This window comes from Macrobrachium rosenbergii, chromosome 3 (genome assembly GCF_040412425.1).
Source record: "Macrobrachium rosenbergii isolate ZJJX-2024 chromosome 3, ASM4041242v1, whole genome shotgun sequence".
Taxonomy (NCBI): domain Eukaryota; kingdom Metazoa; phylum Arthropoda; class Malacostraca; order Decapoda; family Palaemonidae; genus Macrobrachium; species Macrobrachium rosenbergii.
The window spans coordinates 64,412,114-64,437,113 of NC_089743.1; the positions used below are offsets into that span (position 1 = coordinate 64,412,114).

Sequence of the window (25,000 nt, forward strand, 5' to 3'; positions counted from 1 at the left end):
ATAAAAATTACCATTGAAAGTGAATTTACAATTTTTTATAGAAAGGGATATCAAATTAATAATGACATTGGTAGGTAATTCTAGATTATACAAGTCCAAATGTTGTGATAAATATTGCAGTAAGTCATTAATAGGAACTTTAGTAAATAAAGATGTCACATCAAAACTGGTTAATCTGTCGGTACTTAGTATTTAAATATAATAATATTTTGAGAAATAAACTAATTCAGAATAGCCCACCCAATTCAAACAATATTGTATACAGTATTCCTTGTAAAGAATGGAATAAGATTTATGTTGTACAAACAACAAAAGGACTAAAAGGAAGAAGCTCCCAACACAAATATGCCATTTCAAGAGGCTTATCGAATAATGGCATTGTGGATCATTGGCTTAAGGCAGGCCATGGGATGAACTGGGATAAGTCAACGGTCATCTACAAGGTCAACGACCATCGAAAAAGGAATCTGCTAGAAACTGTCTTCATCGAAGCTACTTCCACCAGGAATGTTAATCTCCACCCTGGATTATCCTTTGATCCTTTGTCCCTGTCTTTTTGTTTAAAGAACATGCTGCCCAGATTAATAAACTGTAACCCCGCCCCCACCTTTTGTTTTTGTATATAAACCTCTGTCAGCTTCTTTTGTATTCAGTGTGAACTTGAAAATGTAGAATAAACTACGAAAGTACTTGTTCAAAGTCCCGGTTTTCACTCACATTCCGACGTGGACTTAGTGATATTCTCAAGCACACGTTCCTTCGTGTTGTATTGATATATATATATATATATATATATATATATATATATATATATATATATATATATATATATATATATATATATATATATATAACGAGAGCTTTCGAGAACCTGACCGAGAATCTGCGGGACCTCGAAAGCTCTCCTTTTGTATTTAAATTTTTCTATATATGCACCATTGTGGATTTCTTCACCAATAATAATAATAATAATAATAAACATAAACTGGCAATAGTGTTGTGTATGCAAGAGTATTAAAAGTTCCAGCGTATCTCATAACCCGCAGCGCTCCAAACCTCCTCAGAAGTGACAAATGTAATTCACCATAACCAAAAGCAATTGCTTCTAATTTGCAAGCTTACTCCGGCGCGGCGTTTTGCGTTAAATTTTGCGTGTAGGAAGCAGGAACGCCAGACAAAAATCGTCGCAATGATCCTTGTTATCATCGTCTGTGTTGTCGCCTCTCTTAGAAAAAAAAAAAAAAGTAGTAGTTGTCTTGCGGATGAATTAAACATGTGGTTTTGTGCATGTAAATGTGATGTAATTATATGTGCTTTCTCTGTCTTTTTCTCTCTTTCTCTTTATTTTTTTCTCTCTCTCTTTCTTTCTTTTTCTCGCTTTCTTCCTTTCTCTTTTTCTCTCTCTCTCTCTCTCCCTTTCCCTTTGTCTTTCTCTCTTTCTCTCTACCTCTACTCTCTCTCTCTCTCTCTCAAACTCCAGCGATTCGTTAAACGCCGCTGGTGTCCTCTGTAGCAAGGCATTCTGTCGAGGCAGTTCACATCTGGCAAGCTGGAACAATGGGGATTTGACACGAGGACTTGACGTTTGGACGACGCCCTCCCAAGACCGGAGCATGAAAAGTCCTTGAAACAACAGCATGCACAGGATTCCTGCATTCGCCCCGAGTACCGCCGACGCTTTCCTCACTCCTATTATAAATTTTCGATGTTTTTTCTTTCATTAATGTGCATGATTTACCGTTAGGTACCCAATTCAAAATAAGCTTCGAGTGACTGGCTTGCTTCTTTAATTTCACGGTTATATGGGGGTGCTCAGTCGTTTTATCTTTTTTATCTATCTTAAAAATGGACAAAGATAAATATAATAATTACAGCTCTACATTTATTATTATTATTATAATATTATTATTATTATTATTCACAAGATGAACCCTATTCATATGGAACAAGCCCACAGGGGTCACTCTTGCAATTCAAGCTTCCAAAGAATACGGTGTTCATTATAAAGAAGTAACAGAAGGTAATGGGAAATAAAGAAAGATAAGATCACTTATTTAAAAAAAATTAACTAACAAATTAATAAATGAATAGAGATGTGGGTAAATTTTTATAATGCAAGCTGTTAGTTGTTATAATCGCGAAATCTTATGTAAAAATCACGAAGCAGTTGAAAATATGTAAGTGGTATTCATATAATGCACTCAGTGTTAGTGGTATATTTCGACAAATATACAGACTTTTACCTCTCTTCAAATTCTCTACTTTTATGCCATCTCAATATCCGCCATTGCTGCAGCCTTGGTTTAACTACGATCTCCTTTTCCTCCTTATTGTCTCATTCCATGTCACATCCTTTTCTTTTCATGCCTTCCTTTCCTCAAGGTTTATTTCCTTCCGAGTATCCTTTGTTTTATTTGCTTCCCAGTATCCTTTTATTATCCCTAAGCCCCACCTCCCTACTCCTTCGCCCCCCAACCACCCCCATCGCGTCAAAAGAACGCGTACGCGCATGCGCTCGAGTCCTATTCGCCGGATAGGCGTGGCAACATAAGTCAAGTAATTGAGTGCATTATAAAGTGCTGCTAAATCTCTTTCCCTATTCAGTCTGCCTCGTGGGGACGCCGAAAATTTAATAGGAACCAGGACTCGGCGTCGCTTGTTGCCCTAACGTTATAGTACACTCCTATTGCTTCTCTTTCTTTCCTCCTATAGATTCCTATTCAGAAGCAGCGTTTTATAAAGTATGCTGCAGTCAGTGTTCTCTGGTGGCTGGTATGGCATAGCTTCTGCATTACATAGATGGTTTATAGCGCTAATGTGCAGGTGGTGTCAGCCGTGACGTCATCACAGTGAACAAAGCCTTCCTTTTCTTGTGCGTCTCTCTCTTCTCGTTTACATATGCTTTTTATTCTCAGGTCTTTGCTAAATAAAAGAGAGTTCTTTTATATGTCAAAGTCTCCAGTATTTCACAGTTTCAAATTAAGTCAATATTCTTATTTATAAACTATATTTTCTTAGTTACAAAACCCATTGTTCACCATTATTATTATTATTATTATTATTATTATTATTACTGGCAGAAATCTGTCCGGCTTCCTTATGTATGTAGGAATGTTATGTCTAATATAAACTTTTAACATATCTGAGTTCTTCAGAACCATTGTATCACTTTCAATGAAGCTAAGTACAAAGCATCCTTGGGTAAAGGGGATTCAAATCCGTTTAAATGGTGACCCACGCCCTCTTTCAAGGGGGAATATTATTAAGGAATAATGAAAGGAGGGCAGGGTCATTTCAAAATCTCTTTCCCTAGAATTACTGTGACAGAAAAGGTGAAACTTAAGATAAAATTTGTCACATTAATACATAATCATCCTCGTATAAAGCAAAACAAAATTTGTTCAAACCATGGTTCAAGGGGCCGGTGGGGGAGCGGGGGCGGGGTGGAGGGACCACAATAGGTGTCCGAAGCTTTAGCAAAAGAATATGTAAAAAACATTTTTCTTACATATTCTTTAAAAAAGGAATATGTAAGGAAAATCATAATCGTATATTTTAAGTGTAGCAAGGTCATATGAGCACTGTGGCACATGGCACTCTTGTTATTTAAGCAATGCAAGTGTTGAGTTTTAGATTCATTAGCTGTAATACAGCAGATGAAAGCCTGAAAAACTTGATAACCACTGAGTAGTATTAGTAATCGCTTTCCATGATTTTTTTAAAGATGCCCTCTAACGAATGTAGTTACAAAACACACAAAATAATCATAAATAAATTATTTGAAAAATAATTTCCTTTTGAAGAATCATACGGTAGTAAAATGGAAACGAAGAAAACAGACACTGCTTTGAAAAACAGCGGACACAAACAAATAATGGAAACAACCGTAAGGTAACAGCACCATCTGAAATCACTTATTCAAACTGAAGGACAAATAAAATATATTTGAACTCATTCTCACCAAAATCGTCAAGGTTAAGCGATAGGAATACATTACACAATAACTTCCTGCCACGGAGAGAGAGAGAGAGAGAGAGAGAGAGAGAGAGAGAGAGAGAGAGAGAGAGAGAGAGAGAGAGAGGTTAAATCTTAACTAGCATACAGCATCAGTAAGACTTTGCGTGTCACCAAAAGGAATTCATTAAGACAGAACTGGGAGAGAAAGAGATAGCGAGAGATTATCTGATGAATGGTTCCACGCCTTCTGAGGGGAGGATTACCCATTCGAGTCTCACCCTTCTTGGACCTCCTTCCTCCACGCCTTCTGAGGGGAGGATTACCTCGTCGAGTCCCACCCTTCTTGGACCTCCTTCTTCCACGCCTTCTGAGTTGAGGATTACCTCGTCGAGTCTCACCCTTCTTGGACCTCCTTCTTCCACGCCTTCTGAGGGGAGGATTACCTCGTCGAGTCTCACCCTTCTTGGACCTCCTTCCTCCACGCCTTCTGAGTTGAGGATTACCTCGTCGAGTCCCACCCTTCTTGGACGTCCTTCTTCCACGTCTTCTGAGGGGAGGATTACCTCATCGAGTCCCACCCTTCTTGGACCTCTTTCTTCCATGCCCTCGAAGTTGAGGATTACCTCGTCGAGTCTCACCCTTCTTGGACCTCCTTCTTCCACGCCTTCTGAGGGGAGGATTACCTCAATGAGTCCCACCCTTCTCGGACCTCCTTCTTCCACGCCCTCGAAGTTGAGGATTACCTCGTCGATTCCCACCCTTCTTGGACCTCCTTCTTCCATGCCTTCTGAGTTGAGGATTACCTCGATGAGTCCCACCTTTCTCGGACTTCCTTCTTCCACGCCTTCTGAGTTGAGGATTACCTCGTCGAGTCCCACCCTTCTTGGACCTCCTTCTTCTATGCCTTCGGAGTTGAGGATTACTTTGTCGAGTCCCATCCTTCTTGGACCTCCTTCTTCCACGCCTTGTGAGTGGAGGATTACCTCGTCGAGTCCCACCCTTCTTAGACCTCCTTCTTCCACGTCTTCTGATTTGAGGATTACCTCGTCGAGTCCCATCCTTCTTGGACCTCCTTCTTCCACGCCTTCTGAGCGGAGGATTACCTCGTCGCGTCCCACCCTTCTCGGACCTATTTCTTCCACGCCTTCTGAGTGGAGGATTACCTCGTCGAGTCCCATCCCTCTTGGACCTCCTTCCACGCCTTCTGAATGGAGGATTACCTCGTCGAGTCTCACCCTTCTTGGACCTCCTTCTTCCACGCCTTGTGAGTGGAGGATTACCTCGTCGAGTCCCACCCTTTCCTTGGACCTTCTTCCGCCGAGTTTCTGGTATGCAATGTCCATCACTTATAAAAGAGAGAGAGAGAGAGAGAGAGAGAGAGAGAGAGAGAGAGAGAGAGTAGATGTTTGTCTGTGCACGCGCGTGCGAGCGAGCGTGAGACGGAAAGAGTGGCGTTAAAATAGGGTATGGCAAACGGAAGCGAGATGTCCTTCTGTCCTATCCTAATATGACTAAGTTTGCTTATTGCACCATTTTACTATTGGTGCCCTTAGCTGAGTGTCACTGGCTGTCATCTTTGTTATATGCCAGCTATTACTACACAGTACTCAAGTTTACAATTTTATAAAGTATGACTTTGTTAAAGGAATTTTGTGTGTGCTTTTGCCCACAAATGTCAGCCTGCTAAAGAAACGCGTATTAGCGCTGCCTGTAAACTTAATGCATACGACGAATTTGCAACAATAAGCAAAGTTTAATTCGAAGATGCAAGTTCATCAGTTGATATGTCTGTAAATGAGTTTGTATCCACTAGCACTTATCGAAATGGTTAGCCTAAGCGAAAAACTGCCATTTTTCAAAGTTCATGATAGCTTAACTCTGCGTTTTAAGAGTTTCCTCTAGATTACCATACTAAATTTCCCTAAACCTTTCTGAAAAAGTTTTTTTAATAGTAATTTATACAATCTACAATAAGTCGAGATCTTTTGACTTTATCATATCTTTAACAGAAATCCCTTCCGTTCAAGTCTAGGTTAACCTAACATTACTATCGAATCTTCATCAGTGTTTTGCTGGCCATACAAGGACTACATATTGAACTACATGGATTCTTACGGGCTGCTCTAGGAGCAAGAACCCGTGCCAGCAGAAAGCTCGTTTAATCTAAAGCAACGGAAATATAAAAAAAAAAATTTTTCACAAACATATACTGCTGTAAACCATTATATGATAAGTTTTCGTAATACGCTGAAGCATCCACTCACGTAGAAATAAAAATTAAATCATGAATATTTCATCCAAATATTTATTTCATATTTTTGTGGTTCTTTTCTTTCTTAATTTGTAAACAGACTTGAGAGAGAGAGAGAGAGAGAGAGAGAGAGAGAGAGAGAGAGAGAGAGAGGAATCATTCCAATTTCCATTTCCTTTTAGCATATGAAAATCGACGTCTGCCCTTCCTCTTTCGTTCACAATATCATCACCCGAGATCCCCAAAGAGTGCCAATGACTTATTTCATTTCCTCTTCCTTCACCTACGCACTATCAAATGACAACAGACGAGCGTCTGTCACTCAAGGGTTTCAATACAGTTTACTGAATGAAAGCTGATCCTTACCGGAGCTTACGCTCATTTACATATTCATCAGCGTCTCTCTTATTCCTTTGCTACTTCTTTCTTAGATAGCGGACTTGTACGTTTTAATGGATGCTAATTGAATTGAGTTTTTTTTTAATATTTGCATTTTCGCAAGACGTATCTGAGTTATTTCTTTCACTTTTTCTCATTAATCAATTAAAGGTTGTTCATTTACATTTCGTATTTGCTTTATTCATACAGATTCTTCAGTATTACCTAGCTTTACACAACTCCGTCCTCTCTCTCTCTCTCTCTCTCTCTCTCTCTCTATATATATATATATATATATATATATATATATATATATATATATATATATATATATATATATATATATATATATATATATATATATATATATATATATATATGTATGTATACAGATTCTGCAGTATTGCCTAGCTTTACACAACTCCTTCCTCTTCTCTCTCTCTCTCTATATATATATATGCATACATACATACTCGATAGTAAGCTATTTCCCAGAAGAAGCGATAGATCAAAACTTAAGATAACAGCTACAGTTGCCCTCTTCATCTACCTGATAAATAAGATCAAGGATGAACTCCAAGCAGAAAACTTCCACATCATTAGCCTCATCATTATCATGTTAAATCCCTTGCCCACAGACTATTCTTATCTATCTTGCCCGCGCTCTCTCGCCTCCTGGATATAAGGACCTTCTATTCAGCGACCTCTTTCAATTCATCCTCCATTCTCTCACCATGATTTGACCATCTTAAAACACTATTCTAAGCTTATCACCACTTTCTTCTGTCACTTGGAAAATGAAGGCAATTCATCAATTAATCTCAATAGCTTCAAATTTATTTTCTGTATTTCATATTCAACACCCGTACTTTAATTCCATAAAGGAGAATAGACTTTCTCCATAAACCTTTTTATTTGCTGTTAACGAAGCAAGATAATGACCTTCGACGTCATAAGCATTCTTCACACTGAATCCATAATTATTCCGTCATAATCTTACCCCAAGTCCACATACATGGCACACAGTGTCTTTTTTTATTTACTATAAAAAGTTTCATTCTAAACACTTACTCAGTATACCCTCTTCTTTGCCTCATCACACATTGCTCTTCTCTTATCATCCCTTCCATCATCAGTCTTATTTCTTAATGCAAATCATACTAAACGCATTCCCAAGTAATGTTTTACCGGTATATTTTTTACAGTCATCTTTATCACCTTTACCCACTGGACCCTTTTCCTCTTCTAGACTACCTAACACGTATTCTGATCAGCCATTAAACCACACTTTCATCAATATATTTCAGCACCTCACTTGTAATTCTATCATCATACGGTTCCTTTCCATTCTTCAACTCCATTTTCTCAACAATCGCGTCCATACGCATTATCAAATTTAAACTAACCATTCTACTATTAAGATCCGTCTTTCTGACACCCTCCACACTCACCAGCTCTTCAAAATACTCACTTCATTGGAATTGGACTGCATTCTCTTCAAACAGCATCTCTCTATGTTAACATCTAATTCTAGTTTACATATGTTCAATAACATTTTTATCTACAGCTACTTACCTACAAAACATTATTTTTTTTTACCTATAATATTTGCTCAGATCTGCCATGAAATCTTTATACTTCCTCACCTTTTTTTGCATCCGCTTATTCATCCACTTGTTCACCACGACATCATCTGACCTTTTCTCCTGCAACCGTACTTCAAACACTCCCTTTTTCACTAACCCTTTAATTTTTTCATCTAAAATCTTACTACACTTCCCTTTTCCTACTTATACTACCCATAAACTCTCTCAACTCTATGCCTGTCATCTAACATTACAAGAACCTCCTATATTCATACTTTCTGCGCATGCTACTCTCATTTCCCGCTGATCAAACCCACTTGCCCTAATTACATATGCATATACATTTTCACACTTTTTACAGCTACATTTTAGCCGCTTCCTCTCAACCTAGAACTTGTATCTATCTTCCCTTATGCTTCTACCATTAATGACCTGACATAACTCCACCAACTCTCCTCATCAGTACATCCATCAACTTACTCTTCATCTACTCTGTAGTAACGCATAATCTAACAAACTCTTTTCTTCCCATTTTCTTTCCTAAAGTATACTTACACCGTAATGAACAATTGATCTTGTTGGTACTCAGCCAAGTTAAAATAACCATTGATTGATTACAGCTTGAGAAGTGATTGCATATGAAATCAGAGACGAATAACTCTCGATAAATCTTGTTAAAAAGGACCGAAGGTTACTTTACCTGTATGCTGATTTAGGAAGCACTGTGAGTCTGCTATGAGAGAGAGAGAGAGAGAGAGAGAGAGAGAGAGAAAAGTCCACCCATTAACTGACACGAGTCTGATGACTGCAACAAGCACAGACTCGACGTCGGCAATTTCAAGGACATCCGATTATCCTAGCAATCATGCTTGGATGTGTGTTATCGTCCCACGTGCGCTGTTTTCCGTAATTCCAGGACGTGCGTCTTTAGATCGTGGTTACAAGGCGTGACAAATGACTATCCAGAACCTCCTGAAATTGGAATAAATTTTTTTTTTTATCTGCTTAAACCCTTCAGTATCTCATTGGGCAATATACCTGAGATCAGGATGCAAGCGAGTTTCAAATCTCAAAGCTTTCATATACATTTCAGCAATAATAGTAACAAGAACAGTACTACAGAACATACCTCTGCCAAGAACACCAAGCAGCAAATAAACGTATTACTATTTTCCACCTCGTGCAAGAGAACAAAAATAAAAATTATATCCGGTACCATGATCTTTACCGTCGACCTTTCAAGGTTAAAATTGGTAAACTTAGTTGTCATTGAATTACTTCTTATATGAAGACATGGTATATGGAAGAATAATGGATAATACTTATAGACTGGAATGGAATATAAAATTTAGGCCAAAGGTCAAGCGCTGGGACCTATATGAGCTCATTCACAGCTGAAAGGGAAATTAAGAGTAAAAAGGGTTTACGGGTGTAACAGGATGAAAAACTCGCAGCTGCACCATGAAACAATTGTTATGAGAGGGTGGAAAGTAAGACGGAAGAGAATATAAGCGGTGGTACAGTAAAAGGAGCGAAATGGGCTGCAGATGAGGGCCGAAGGGATGCTGCGAAGAACCTTAAGCAATGCACTGCCTGAGGTGCACTATGGCACTATCCCACTACGGAGTTATTGAATGACTTAAAAAGTGAAAGCAGTAACATATTCTATTGTAAGCTCGAGGAAACTGCACATTTTTCGCCCTCATTTAAGCTCACAGACTCTAGCAGATTTAGAACAGGAAGAGAGTTTCAGCTTAAATAAGAATAAAATTTGACTTTTAAGAGTTCAAGGGTAAAAGTAAAAAAACTTTCATTAACAAAAAATTTGAAGAGACTGGTTCCCTCAATTTACAATTATTCTGAGCACCATATAAAGTTAAATTATCAGTCTATTCGATGTTTTGAGAGTTTTAAGAATCTGCAGTCCTGTGTTTTTCGATGAAGAGACTGACAAAATTTGTGATATCTGTGAAAAACTTCAATTTCCAAAGATTTTTATGGATGGAGGTTAGCAAAAAAAAAAAAATCGTTTTATTCAGATAAAGTTAGAGAACCTTTTTTCACGCCATAATACGCAGGCTGTATTTTACTACAGTAAGTTTTATGAATTATTTAAATTACTGATATATTTTGATGTCAGTTTAGATTTAAATAGCTCAAATACTGAAGGTAATATGCTCATAACAGACTCCCCCATGTTAATCTACAAGCTGCCTCAATGCCATTCCATGTAAGGGTTACGATACGAAACATATTGGCCAAACTGGAAAAGAATTGCCTACTAGACTAGATTAACATGAATATTCGGTTGGAACTAGTAATAATGGTGGACAGGGGTAATATCTTTTAATGTACACTATTTCTATTACTACTATTACTGTTCATTTTTGTGAATTCAGCTGATTTTATATACTGATAATGAGTAGTTAGGTTCTTGTCATTAACATTTGTATAAGATGCACTAATCATGCAATTCCTTTTCCTTTATGAACTGTATATTATTTTAGTAGTTAAGCAATCTGGGTGGACACGGTTTGTTTTTGTAATGGCCTAATACTATATTTTCACTGTACCTTTTTGTAAGAACCTTCTTCTTCCTCAGTCATAATTTATTTTATTTTGTTGTAGCCCTTAGATGAGTAAAAGGCACGAAAGTACTTAGCACGCTGTCGTTCCTTTTTAAACATTTCCTGTTGCTTCAGCTGATAATCAAATCACGTGCTTATTTATGATTTTTAAGGAATACTTGCGTATGTATGTATGTATGTATGTATGTATATATATATATATATATATATATATATATATATATATATATATATATATATATATATATATATATATATATATACGTGTGTGTGTGTGGGCGTTTGTGGGTGCTATACCGTCATAAGGAAATACTGAAGGCTCAACTAAAGTCATCCTTCAGCATGCTGCCTGCCCTTAGAGCTAGGAAATTCCTAGACAATGTAGGGGTAGTAACAGGAGACCAGCGGCCATCGCACATCTACAAGCAACTATGGCGGCTAATTACTATCCCCACCACAGACAGCCGCCCAGCAGCAGACTGACACAGAGACTGGCAGTGATCCAGAGGGCCCTCTGCCCCAATACACCACTACCAGAATGCCAAGTGGAAAAACAGACCAAAATACAAGCCCAAAACAGAAGAACATCCCAAGGGCATTTATTTCTTCTACCACTGGAGGTTCAGGAGCGAAGCCCTAAAATGTGAAAATGATTGCCGTATGTCAAAAACATGCAAAAGGGTCACAGCAGCGACCCAACAAATTAAACGTCATCGGCGAGCAGATCGGTTGCCACATAAGAGACACTGTGCCTGCTTTCTGTTGTTTTTCTTCCAACTACAGGTAAAAAGACTCAACGTGTTTTTTCATTGTGGATGAAACATTAAATACGGAGTTCTTGGTCGGCACCAGCCCCTTCAAATCATTTGTGCCAGCCAACCTGCATGAACTCCTCAACCCAACCCCCAGCACCCTACAGGAGTCCACTGCTAGTGGGACCCCGCTGAAAATATATGGGAAAAGGACCATGAAAGTGTCATTCAGTGGAAAGAAGCACAATAATTGGACTTTCATCGATGCAGATGTTACAATTGCACTTTTAAAAGCAGACTTCCTAAAAGCCCATGACATGTTGGTAGACATAGTGAAACAGTGGCTGATCACACAACCCACCCCCATGGCCCCACTGTCACTGACTCCAGCACCAGAGATAAGCCACCTCCTACAGGAATTCCCGGGGGTATTTAAGGATGACCTGCAGCACGACCTGACCAAACCCACAAAGCACAACGTCTAGCACCACATAAGTCACTGAAGGTCCCCCAGTGCACACGTTTTAAGACTTTTGGCCCCAAAAAAACTCACCCTTGCCAAACAAGTCTTCCAGGACATGTAACGGGCAGAAATATGCCAAAAAGCCTCCAGCCTCTGGACATCACCCATACACATGGTATGAAAACCTGACGGCACATGGCGACCCTGTGGCGATTACTGGAGACACAACATCAAGACAGTACCTGACAGGTACCCACTGCCGAACATCGCCGACATAACCAACAAGATGGAGGGCACCAAAACACTTATGAGGATCGGCCTGTTGAAGGGATACTTCAAAGTCCTGGTCACAAACATAGAAAAAATGGCCATTATCAGCCCCTTCAGCACATACACCTTCAACTACAGCTGCTTCAGCCTTCGGAATTCAGGTGCGACCTTCCAACGTCTGATGGATGAAATCCTGGGCAACCTACCCTTCTGCATTGTCTACGTCGACGATATCAAACAACACATGAGAGACATCAGGCAAGTCCTGCAAATACTTAAAGAAAATGGACATACAGTCCAAAAAGACAAATGCAAATGGGCAAAACCACAGAGATGGGCAGGGTACTCGAACAAGACACAGACAATGGTCGTTGCCCATTGGCATTCTTCAGCAAGTAGTTATAGCCAGCAGAACAAAAGTACTCCACGTTTGACCGAGAGTTACTGGCAGTCCACAGAGCCATCTGCCACTTCTGACATATGCTAGAAGGATGACAATTCATGGTGCAGATGGACCACCAACCGTTGGTACACATCTTCACCAGATGCGTAGATGGGTGGTCAGCAAAACAGCAGCGTCACCTATCGTCGATAGCAGAACATTCTTACACTATCAGATACTTAAAGGGCTCTTCCAATAACGTGGCAGACGCCCTTATCCGAAACTCCATCAACACCATCCAGATCGGGATATCATATCCTGAAACAGCATCGGCTTAGAAGGATATCATGGACCTACAGTTACTTTGGCGGAAGAACCACGCCCTGACGTGGAGTGACCTGTCCATCAACAGAGAAACGACCATCACCTGCGAGATGAGTACCAGACGCCCTCACCCATCCCTACTGTTAATGTTGAGAAAGAGCCTCCAACCTCGCTCAAAACCTCTCCCACCCATTGGGCAGATCCACAGCCCGAACCTTGTCGGAGTGGTACATCTGGTGGAGAATGAAAGCAGACATCAAAAAGTGGGCAAGAGAATGCTTCCCATGCCAAACATCAAAAATTATGAGGCACATAGAGACGGGGACAGGAGAATTCCAGACAACACAGCGACAAATGGCCCGTATCCACATCGACATCGTGGGATCCCTGGCCCCCCTCCGAGGGGCACAGGTATCTCTTCATGATCATCGACAGGAACACGAGGTGGCTAGAAGCAATACCAGTAAGGCAGCAGACAGACGAGTCATGTGAAAGCACTAATAGCCTGGGTCAGCAGGCACAGAGTACTGCAGTACATAAAAAGAGACAGAGGAGCTAACTTCACCTCCAAATTATGGACCTCCCTCGCCGCCAGCCTCGGGACAAAACTCATTCACACAACAGCATACAAACCAGAAGTGAATGGCATGGTGGAGCAGCTGCACTGCTCCCTCCAATCAGCATTTAGCACTAGATGTCAAAGCAGGAGTTGGAGAAAGGAATTACTGTGGGTCTTTCTGGGATTAAGAACAGCCCCACATGCAGCATTCAACACATTGCTGGCAGAAGCACTCTACAGCCAAGCGTGGACAATACCAGCAGACGTTTTTCAGGACATGACAGAGCCCACAACTCTTCCAGACATTTGTAGAGCATTGGAAAACATCATGCTGGCTAAGACAACATATGATGTAGCAAGAAAAAAATTTCCCCGAAAACCTTAAACAGCAAAGTATGCGTTCATAAGAACTTGGGACCACACCGCATACTACAGTGCAGAGAAACAGTGTATCAGCTGACAGTGGATGAGGAGATTACCTGGGTCTCCACTGACAGATTATAACCAGCCTATATCCCAGACTACGACCCACTCCCCTGGGCTTACTTTTGTTGGCGAGGGGGAGTACTGTGAGGTCCAGAGCTGTCGCCAGAACCCTCAGGCCATCCTCGCTTCAAAACAAAAATCTACATGATGCACCGAGATTCTCAGGAAACACAGGTCCAACGCCTCTGATTCAAGCAATCTTATATAGATTTTTCAGTAGATACTTTATGTCCTTGTCAGAACTGTAATTACTAATGTATGTAAGGCATTGCAAGCTTTCTAACCATACATATTTGAAACCTCTTCCTAATTTGTATACATCTCACTGTATATGCAGTGTCCCTCTGTTTTCTTCTAAATCCGAGTTCTACTTTTCCCTTTGCAAGAGTTCTTGACCTGTCAGAGATTTTGTATCAATAAAATAAAATACACCCTGACTCTACCTCTTACTCACTGCCTCGTTATATGCTTTCTCTCCGTGTTGTACTATGTGGCGTGGTCCCAAGTAGGCTGGAGAGAGGGGCGGTTTGTATGAGTCTATTCTTATGAATGCACACTTTGCTGTTTTAAGGTCTTTGGGGAGGTATTTTTTTCTTGCTACGTCGTATGTTGTCTTCGCCGGCATGGTGTTTTCCAATGCTCTACAAATGTCTGGGAGAGTCATGGGCTCTGTCATGTCTTGAAAACTGTCTGCTGGTATTGTCAATGCTTGGCCGTTGAGTGCTTCTGCTGGCGATGAGTTGAATGCAGCATGCAGGGCTGCTCTTAATCCCAGCAAGACCCACAGTAATTCCTTTCTCCAACTCCCGCCTTGACATCTAGCAGTGAGTGCTGATTTGAGGGAGCAGTGCAGCCGCTCCACCATACAATTCACTTCTGGGTTGTATGCTGTTGTGTGAATGAGTTTTGTCCTGAGGCTGGCGACAAGGGGGCTCCATAAGGTGGAGGTGAGATTAGCTCCTCTGTCGCTTGTTATGTACTGCAGTACTCTGTGCCTGCTGACCCAGTCTATTAGTGCTTTTGCACAACTCTCTGCTGTCTGCTGCCTTACTGGTATTGCTTCTCGCCATCTGGTGTTCCTGTAGATGATCATGAAGAGGTGCCTGTACCCCTCAGAGGGGACCAGGGATCCCACGATGTCGATGTGGATGTGGGCCAGTCGTCGCTGTGTTGTCTGAAATTCTCCTATCCCCATCTCTATGTACCTCATTATTTTTGATGTTTGGCATGGGAGGCATTCTCTTGCCCACTTTTTGATGTCTGCTTTCATTTTCCACCAGATGTACCGCTGTGACAAGATTCGGGCAGTAGATCTGCCCAATGGGTGGGAGAGGTTTTGAGCGAGGTTGAAGGCTTTCTTTCTCAACCTTAACGGTAGGTATGGGCAAGGGTGTCCGGTACACACTAATGGACAGGTCACTCCACATAAGGACGGGGTTCTCCCACTGAAGATGCTGTAGGACCATGTCATCCTTCTAAGTTGATGCTATTTCAGGATATGATATCCCAATCTGGATGGTGTTGATGGAGTTTTGGGAAAGCATGTCTGACACGTTGTTGGAAGAGCCCTTTTAGTATCTGATGGTGCAAGAATATTCTGTTATCAACGATAGGTGACACTGCTGTCTTGCTGACTACCTTTCTATGCTTTTGTTGAAGACGTGTACTAACAGTTGGTAGTCCATCTGCACCACAAATTGTCATCCTTCTAGCATGTGTTGGAAGTGGCAGATGGCCCTGTGGACTGCCAGTAACTCTCAGTCAAATGTGGAATACTTTTTTTCTGCTGGCGATAACTCCTTGCTGAAGAATGCCAACGAGCGACAACCATCGTCTGTCTTGTTTGAGTACTGCACCTATCACTGTGCTAATCATGTCTGTTGTTAAGATGAGGGACCTATGGGTTAAAAGAAAGATTAGTGTGGCAGCAGAGGTGATTGCTTTTTTTTTTAGCTAGTGTGAAGGCTTTATCTTGTTTTTCATACCAACATAGTTTTTTAGGTTTTCCTTTAAAACATTCATATATTGGGGCCACTATTTCAGCAAAGTTAGGTATGAAACGGTGGTAATAGTTAATAATTCCTGTGAATTCTTGGACTGCTTTGATTGTTGTTGGTTTTGGGAAATCGGTGACTACTTGGACCTTTGTCGGGAGGGGCTTGATACTGTCAGGGCTTATTTGGTGGCCAAGGAATTCCACCTCTGGTTTTACCCATTCACATTTGTCTTTTTGGACTGTAAGTCCATTTTCTTTAAGTATCTGCAGGACCCATCTGAAGTCTCTCGTATGTTGTTTGATGTTGGGCTGAATATCAATGTATCATCGAAGTAGATGATGCAGAATGGTTGGTTGCCCAGGGTTTCGTCCATCAGACGTTGGAAGGTCGCACCTGAGTTCCGCAGGCTGAAGCAGCTGTAGTTGAAGGTGTATGTGCTGAAGAGGGTGATAATAGCCTTTTTTCTATGCCCTCCTTTGAGATCGGGACTTTGAAGTATCCCTTCCACAGGTCGATTTTCATAAATATTTTGGCACCCTCCATCTGACTGGTTATGTCAGCATGTCCAGCATTGGGTACCTGTCAGGTACTGCCTTGATGTTGAGTCCATGGTAGTCGCCACAGGGCCACCATCTGCCGTCAGGTTTTGATGCCATGTGTAGGGGAGATGCCCAGGGGCTGGAGGCTTTTGGCATATCCCTGCCCGTTCCATGTCCCAGAAGGCTTGTTTGGTGTGGGTAAGTTTTTCTTGGGCCAAACATCTAAAACAAGCATGAACTGGGGAACCTTTGGTGACTGTGGCGCTGGACGTGGTGCTTTGTGGGTTTGGTCAGGTTGTGCTACAGGTAGTCCTTAAATACTTCCGGAAATTCCTGTAGGAGGCAACTTATCTCTGGTGCTGGAGGTGGTGACAGTGGGGCCATGGGGGTGGGTTGTCTGATCAGCTGCTGTCTCGCAACATCTACCAGCATGTCGCTGGCTTTTAGGAAGTTTGCTATTAAAAGTGCAATTGTTACATCTGCATTGATGAACGTCTAGTTGTACCTCTTCCACTGAAGGACACTTTCATGGTCCTTTTCCCGTACATTTTCAGCGGGCTCCACTGGCACTGGATGCCTGTAGAGTGCTAGGGGTCGGATTTAGGTGTTTGTGCGGGTTGGCTGGCACAAATGATTTGAACACGTCAGTGTCAAAGAGGAACTCCATATTTGATGTTTTGTCTACAATGAAAAAACACAGAGTCTTTTTCCCTGTACTTGGAAGAAAGACAGCGTAAAACAGGCATAGTGTCTCTTACGAAGCAACTGTAGTCTGCCCACCACTGATGTTTATTTTGTTGAGTCACTGCTGCGACCCTTTTGCATGTTTTTTTGACATACGGCAATTATTTTCACATTTTGGGCTTCGTTCCCGAACCTCCAGTGGTAGAAACAAATGCCCTTGGGACATTCTTCTGTTTTGGGCTTGTATTTTTGGTTTGTTTTTCCACCTGGCATTCTGTTAGTGATGTATGGGGGCAGCAAGGCCTTCTGTCCATCTCAGTGTCAGTCTGCTACTGTGGCTGTGGGGCGGCTGCTGCTACGGTTGGTTGTGTAGGCTCCATCGACTTGTGGGCCAGGCAGGGCAGTTTTGTAATTAGGACCTTTCTCACAAGGTCCAACGTAGTTTCTGGCCGTCCGTCTGTTACAGGGATCATAATTAGCTGCTGTAGTTGCTTGTAGACGTGCGGCAGGTAGCACGCTGAAGGACGACCTTACTTGGGCCTTCACTGTTTCAACTGTGACAGTTGTCCTTCAGTCGGCGAGCCATTCTGTGATCTGCTCAAAGACGTCATCTGGCAGGAACTCAAGGACGGCATTGGCTTTGTGGGATGAAGAGGAGATCTTTGACCTGAAGATGGTCTCTGCTCTGAAGAACCAGGCCTCTGGGTTGTGGGTTGTGAAGGGCAGTAGGCAGTTGTTTGTTGCCGTAGCATTGTCACTGGGTGGGCTGGTGCTGGTGGTCGTCGTCATCTTCCGGGTCACCAGTATAACGAGGCACAAGTAAGAGACAAGTTCAAAGTATTCTAATTTATTGACACAAAATCACTGACAGGTCAAGAACTCTTGCGAGCAGAAAAGTAGAATTTGACATAAAAGAAAAAAAGGGGCATGTTTTCTCACACCTGAAGAATGGTTAACAACTCTATATACAAATTAGGAAGAAGTTTCAAACACTTATGGTTAGAAAAATTGCAATGCCTTACATACATTAGTAATTACAGTTCTGACATGGACATAAAGTATCTTCTGAAAAATGCATAAAAGATCTCTTGAATCGGGAGCGCTGGATCTCTGTTTCCTGAGAGTCTCAGTGCGTCATGTAGATTTTTGTTTTTGTTTTGAAGCGAGTGAAAGTGATTAATTTTTTTTACTTGTATTAAAGAGGTTCAGGTGTAATTTCTATCTGCTCATTTTTGTATTAAATTTATGGTTTTTCGTGGTGTTTGTTTACCACCCCCTTGAACTCATTCTTGCACTTTGTTTATTGAGCTATGGTATGATTCCACCCTACTGTGGACTTCATATCGAGGTTATATGGATACTTGAAATTTTTGAGTAAATTTTGGTAAAAAGGTGAAACTATATGTTACAATATATATATATATATATATATATATATATATATATATATATATATATATATATATATATATATATATATATATATATATATATATATATGAGGGGTACAATTGCAATATTAAACTGATGGCGCTTAAAGTAACGCCATAAAAATTGCACTCAATCAAACAATGAATCAATCAGAAGCGTTAATGACAGAACAGCCCCATTCCATAATTATGACCTAAAAGCCTTGCCTTTCCTGATGGAGACAAAGCATAAAACAATTGCACTAATTAAGACGAGGACTTGGTTCAAACAAATCAATCAGCAAGTATATATGAAAAATATTTTTAAAACAGGAACAAAGAATGAAAAGTTATAATACTGATGCCACTGTCTTGAAATATAGTATGATAATGAGCCTGAGGATGAAAACAAGGGAAACTGAAAGCAAAAGAGCCAAAAATAACGATTCCAATAGCACTAATTAAATTACCAAAATAACTAAGTAATGCTATGAATAAAAATTACTGAAATTTTCACCACCAGGCTAATGTTAGCCAGTATTTGAAAATCAGCTTAGTTCTTGGTTAGGTTATACTATTTATGAATGTCATAGACTTGTAGCATTCAAAAGCAAGCTACTAAATATACACCGGGTAGGTACTGATATTATTGTAAATTCATACAGGCAAAGAGTATTTTCAATTTCACAGTATGATCATAAGTAGTTTATTGTACATAGACAGTATCTACAGTTTTATTTCAACAGACGTCATGTACATGTAGTATTTTTAAAACCATACATATATTTCACCAGAGGCACAACCTAATTCATACTGTATCCAAGTACACTCCCCTAGAGTGTGCAAGACATCACAGAACGTTGTAAATGAAAATGTTCCATTGTTAATAGGTTCGCTTTCCTTTGTTTTACTTAAAATACATTTGGGCTCCTTTTCCCTGAGCGCGGGTGTGTATAAGTTTTATAGTGTGACACGCACGCAATACTAATTTATTCATAACAAGTTTTGATTAAATGAGTCTGAGCAACCGAATAAACACAGAGAGAGAGAGAGAGAGAGAGAGAGAGAGAGAGAGAGAGAGAGAGAGAGAGAGAGAAAGGGCATATGGGATATTTTTTAGTTCGATTTTAATACATTTTTATCTATTGATTTATTTTTTATTTTTAATAAGTGAGATCTCTCCTTTGTGTATTTCCCTTTACCTTCCTAATGAGTACCATATTCTTTGGAAGCTTGAATTTCAAGTCAATGGCCCCTGCGGGCTTGTTCCATATGAATATGGTTCATCGCCTGAATAATAATAATAATAATAATAATAATAATAATAATAATAATAATAATAATAATAATAATAATAATAATAATCTGAATGCTTTGGAGTGAAATTTTAATTCATTTTTTGAAAAATACTCATAGTAGCGTGAGTCTCACAATTGAGAAACAAATCCACAATACAAACACCCAAAAATAAATCTGTACATAGAGCTTTTGGGAATCTGTTCGATTCCCATTTTCAGTCTCAAAAGGGGAATCAAACAGATTCCCGAAAGCTCTCTGAATACTTATTTTTAATATATTTGTGCTCATACATAACTGTTGGTTTGTTTCTCCAGTTCAATTTTTGTTCACCGATAATAGCAAATTAGCTTAAAGGACATACAAAGACTGCATGGAATGAGAGAGAAACAAAGTGAAAATGATTTAAGAAAACGTTACCTTTATTACTCCAAAAAACCTTCATTAGCACGCATAAATAAACTCTAACCTTACGTCTAATTGCCCTATATCTATTGGAATGAAATATAAAATTTAGGCCAAAGGCCAAGCGCTGGAATCTTTGAGCTCATTCACCGCTGAAAGAGAAACAGAGTTAATAGGTTTGAAAGGTGTAACAGGATGAAAACCTGGCAGTTGCACTATGAAACAATTGTTCGGAGAGGGTGGAAAGTAAGATGGAAGAAAAAGAATATGAACGGAGGTACAGTAAAAGGAATGAAAGGGGTTGCAGCTAGGGGCCGAAGGGACGCTGCAAAGAACCTCAAGTAATGTTTTTATTTATCGTCGACATCTGCCCACCCAGGGTTCTGTATCTTACCAATCTTCTCCTCCTCCTTAATCTAATATTTCCCTTTCTCCTTCGTTGCTTATTCATGCACCAGCCGATTACTCTCCACATTTTTCCGTCCTCTTTTGCCGTTTCATTCAATCCCGAAATGGTCTTCTTTTGTCCAATCTGATTAAGGCGTCGATAACAACAGTCGTTGCGACGCCATTTTACTTCCATGAATCCTTGAGTAAAACAGTCAAGCAATCAATCTGAATGGGATCCCAGAATTTAGTTAAGGTCAGTGCTTCCAAGATATTAATAACTGTTTCTATGTTTCGTCTTCTACACACTCACAGACAATACCCCTCACACAAATACACACGCACACACACACACACACACACACACACACACACACATACGAGTATATATATATATATATATATATATATATATATATATATATATATATATATATATGTGTGTGTGTGTGTGTGTGTGTGTGTATGTTTTGTTATCCTTTCCTTGCGTAAGGCTAAATGTCATACCTATGACGACCTTGCATCCTTCAGTGGTTACGGATGTATTCAGGTCAGTTAATTCAAATATGACTGAAGGTCTCTGTAGTTAATAAAATCAGGGTTAGGGCGTAACCATGTACATTATGAGCTTGAGATTTTTTTTCTATGATGATGACGAAGTTATCATTATGTGATACCTCAGTTAAGTTGCATTCAGATATTAAAACAAGTACAAAATGCGCCGAAGTTTTTTCAGCGCAATCGAGTTTTCTGTATAGTGTATAATCAAGGCCATCGAAAATAGATCTATCTTTCGGTGGTCTCGGTATAATGGTGTAAGATCCGCGGCCCATGACACTTTGACCACAGCCTGATGGTGGTCTGTTCTATATCGTTGCCAGACGCACGATTATGGCTAGATTTAACCTTAAGTAAAATAAAAACTACTGAGGCTAGAGGGCTGCAATTTGGTATGTTTGATGATTGGAGGGTGGATGATCAACATACCAGTTTGCAGCCCTCTAGCCTCAGTAGTTTTTAAGATCCGAGGGTGGACAGAAAAAGCCGGCACAATAGTCTTCTTTTACAGAAAACTAAAAAGGGACAATAACTCTTGTGAAAATTTTTCGCATAAACCTTCCGAATTCGGATAATTCTCGTCTGAGTTTGTTGTCGTTACTGTTTCTGAAGTTGTTTGAATATTGTCCCAGTAATAGGAATGATTCCTATTCTACTTTGAATACTCGTCAGCATGAATTAATGTCTAATTATTCCACAGTCACGATTTTTGTTTTCTGTGAAAGAAACTTGATATAAGTATCCAACGTTTAGCTTTGTTAACTTTAAAAATTTTTCTGAGGGTTATAATCTCAATATTTTTATGGAGAAAATGATCTATGCTAACTTCCCAACGATGCGCGTTCTTCTGATTCATTTCTGTCATAGTTATCAGGAATTATGTCACAGTGAGAGCTACTGTAGAAGAGTAATAGGGAAATCATTTTACATTTGGCCTTTGCAATGGAGTGGGAAAAGCTCTTTAGTCTAACCTACTTTCTGGTATTTATAACGATACACATTTAAAAGCGAATTTTCAAGTCTTGATATTACATCTTCCACTATTTTATCAAATGCTGTTGATTTTCCTATGTTATCTCCACTTGCCCACAGTCTGCAGTTAGTAACTTGCAATGCGAACAGATTAACATATGACCACGTACAACATATTTCCTTTTTTAACTGCCTTAAAGTATCTTGGATTTATGATTCAAAGTCACTTGGACAACGGACACAAAATATGTAAGAATTAAATGACTGATAATTCAGAGGCCTGTTGCGATTTGTACTATACATTTTGAAACAATGTTTTTATATGACTGTGAATTATGGAATGAATATATACAGGATTTGGGCCAAAGGCCAAGCGCTGGGACCTAGGAGGTCATTCAGTGCTGAAACGGAATTTGACAATAGAAAGGACTGAAAGATGTAACAGGAGGAATATTTCGCAGTTGCACTAAGAATCAAGTGTTAGGAGAGGGTGGAAAGTACGATGGAAGAAAGTGAATACGACTGGAGGTACAGTAAAAGGAATGAAAGGGGTTGCAGCTAGGGGCCGAAGGGACGCTGCAAAGAACCTTAAGTAATGCCTACAGTGCACTGCATGAGGTGCACTGACGGCACTAACCCCCTTTGGTGAATTATGGATTGACAATTTGATATCTATTTCATGCTCCATCCAGACAGTTTGCAACTGATTACCGGAAGATAATAAAATGTAAGATTACAAAAGTCTCCACTCATTACCTCCTTCATTATGTATGTCAAGAAGCGACCCTACGCTGGTCCGCTGGTATAGTGGTTAGTGTCGTGGCATGCCACTCAGATGTCGCGGGTTTGCGTCTCCCCCCAGGGCGATGAAAAACCACTGGTTCTGTATCATGATCAGTTACTGGTGCAGTGTGGGGTCTGCAGTGGGGGGACTGAAACCAACATTCTTTGGAAGCTTTAATTTCAATCAATGGCCCCTGTGTGCTTGTTCCATGTGACTAGGTTTCATCTACTGAAATAATAATAATAATAATAATAATAATAATAATAATAATAATAATACGTATTAGATAACTGAATGCACTGACAATTTCTGCACTATTGAAATTCAAAGAATACTGCATTTATTAAAAGGTGAAAAGATTCAATATTGACCTGACAAGCACATCATAACCTGCCTGCCTGACAGATAATCTCTAAAATAACAAACAAACAAAAATAAAGATTAAAAATGGGATCAGCCTCCCCAAATTCAAGGAGGGAACACTGAAAGACAGGAACTAATAGACGACCGATCCAATTAACATATCAGCACAACCGGATATGCTTGATCAGATTCATTTAATACAAAGTGATCCGTTTTAATCAGAAGACTCTTGGACACCAGCATGGCCTAACATCTTGGGGAAGAAGACAGATGAGTGAAAAGTGCAAACTCTCTCTCTTTCTTTATTAGTGATGGACAATCATATAAAAGTAAAAAATAAAAAGTACTGTAAAAATAGGTTTTCTCATAACCATCTGCCTATCATAACTAAGAGTTGACTCAGCACTATGATAGGTTTATTTAATAAAAATAGATAATAAAAGTAAATGAAAATATGCAAACCCACTGGAGATGGATTTTGATCACACAGAGGCGTTATTAATAATTAAACTGTTATCATTTTAAATACCTTCCCGCCCATAAGTAACGATGCCACAAGATTTATCGTAAAAATGTGCGAAGCAGTGATTATGTTCACACGCACATGCTTGCATGTGTATAAGTATTCCAACAGCTGTCATATGTGCATTATATTATTAGTATTTTTTATTATCATTAGCCAAGTTGCACCACGCTGGCTCCAACTGGGAATATAGACCAGAGAGGATAAAGAAGCAGGTTAGCAAGGAATGAATTATACAAGAGAAATAAAAAAAGAAATCCAGATGTGGTAAAACAGTTAAAAAATAAAAGAAAGCTTATGTCAGCACACTTAATAGATGCAGATGCAAGCAATTTGAACGATATTCTTTTCAGTGTTCCTACGAGCATTACGTGTTGTCAGTCATAAATTCCGAAATAACGAACTACAAAACATAAAAAAAAGGAAAGGAATTGTGTTATCCAGCTCATATTTTGTATACTTGCTATAATTTAGCTGTGTGGATATTTTATAAGTAAAGTGACAGGAAGACATTACCTAAGACACCACGCGTTTGCCTTTTTAATTAGTTATGAGTCAATCAAATCGATGTTGAAATTATTCAGTGTAAATGTAATCTTCTAGTTTTCTGAAAAGAAAACTGTTGTGCCGGCTTTGTCTGTCCGTCCGCACTTTTTCCTGTCCGCCCTCAGATCTTAAAAACTACTAACGCTAGAAGGCTGTAAATTGGTATGTGATCATCCACCCTCCACTCAACAAACTTACCAAACTGCAGCCCTCTAGCCTCAGTAGTTTTTATTTTATTCAAGGTTAAAGTTAGCCATGATCGTGCGTCTGGCAACGATAGCACAGGCCACCACCGGGCCGTGGAGTTTCGTGGGCCGCGGCTCATACAGCATTATATGCTGTACAGAAAACTCGATTGTGCCGAAGAAATTTCGACGCATTTTTTACTTGTTTATATACGAAAGCCGAAGAAAACATTAGAAACTGTCCTCACCAGATAGTAACATTATTCATGAAATCCCACTTATGGATTGCGATTCATTTTATTCAGGCCATATTCATAAGGAATTAAATGCTAGAATATATGAATCTAAATAGTCAG

General features: G+C 39.8%; 1 protein-coding gene across 1 annotated transcript; it reads right to left on the reverse strand.

Annotated features, from left to right (window-relative positions):
• Positions 1-4,178: 4,178 nt before the first annotated feature.
• On the reverse strand, positions 4,179-5,300 carry LOC136851512 (eukaryotic translation initiation factor 3 subunit A-like). The gene has a single exon (XM_067125663.1). The coding sequence runs from the start codon at positions 5,298-5,300 to the stop codon at positions 4,179-4,181; it is 1,122 nt and encodes a 373-aa protein (XP_066981764.1).
• Between the last annotated feature and the right edge of the window lie 19,700 nt (positions 5,301-25,000).

Excerpts from the sequence above, each read along its gene's own strand:
- LOC136851512 (XM_067125663.1), bottom strand. The coding sequence starts at position 5,300 with ATGGACATTGCATACCAGAAACTCGGCGGAAGAAGGTCCAAGGAAAGG.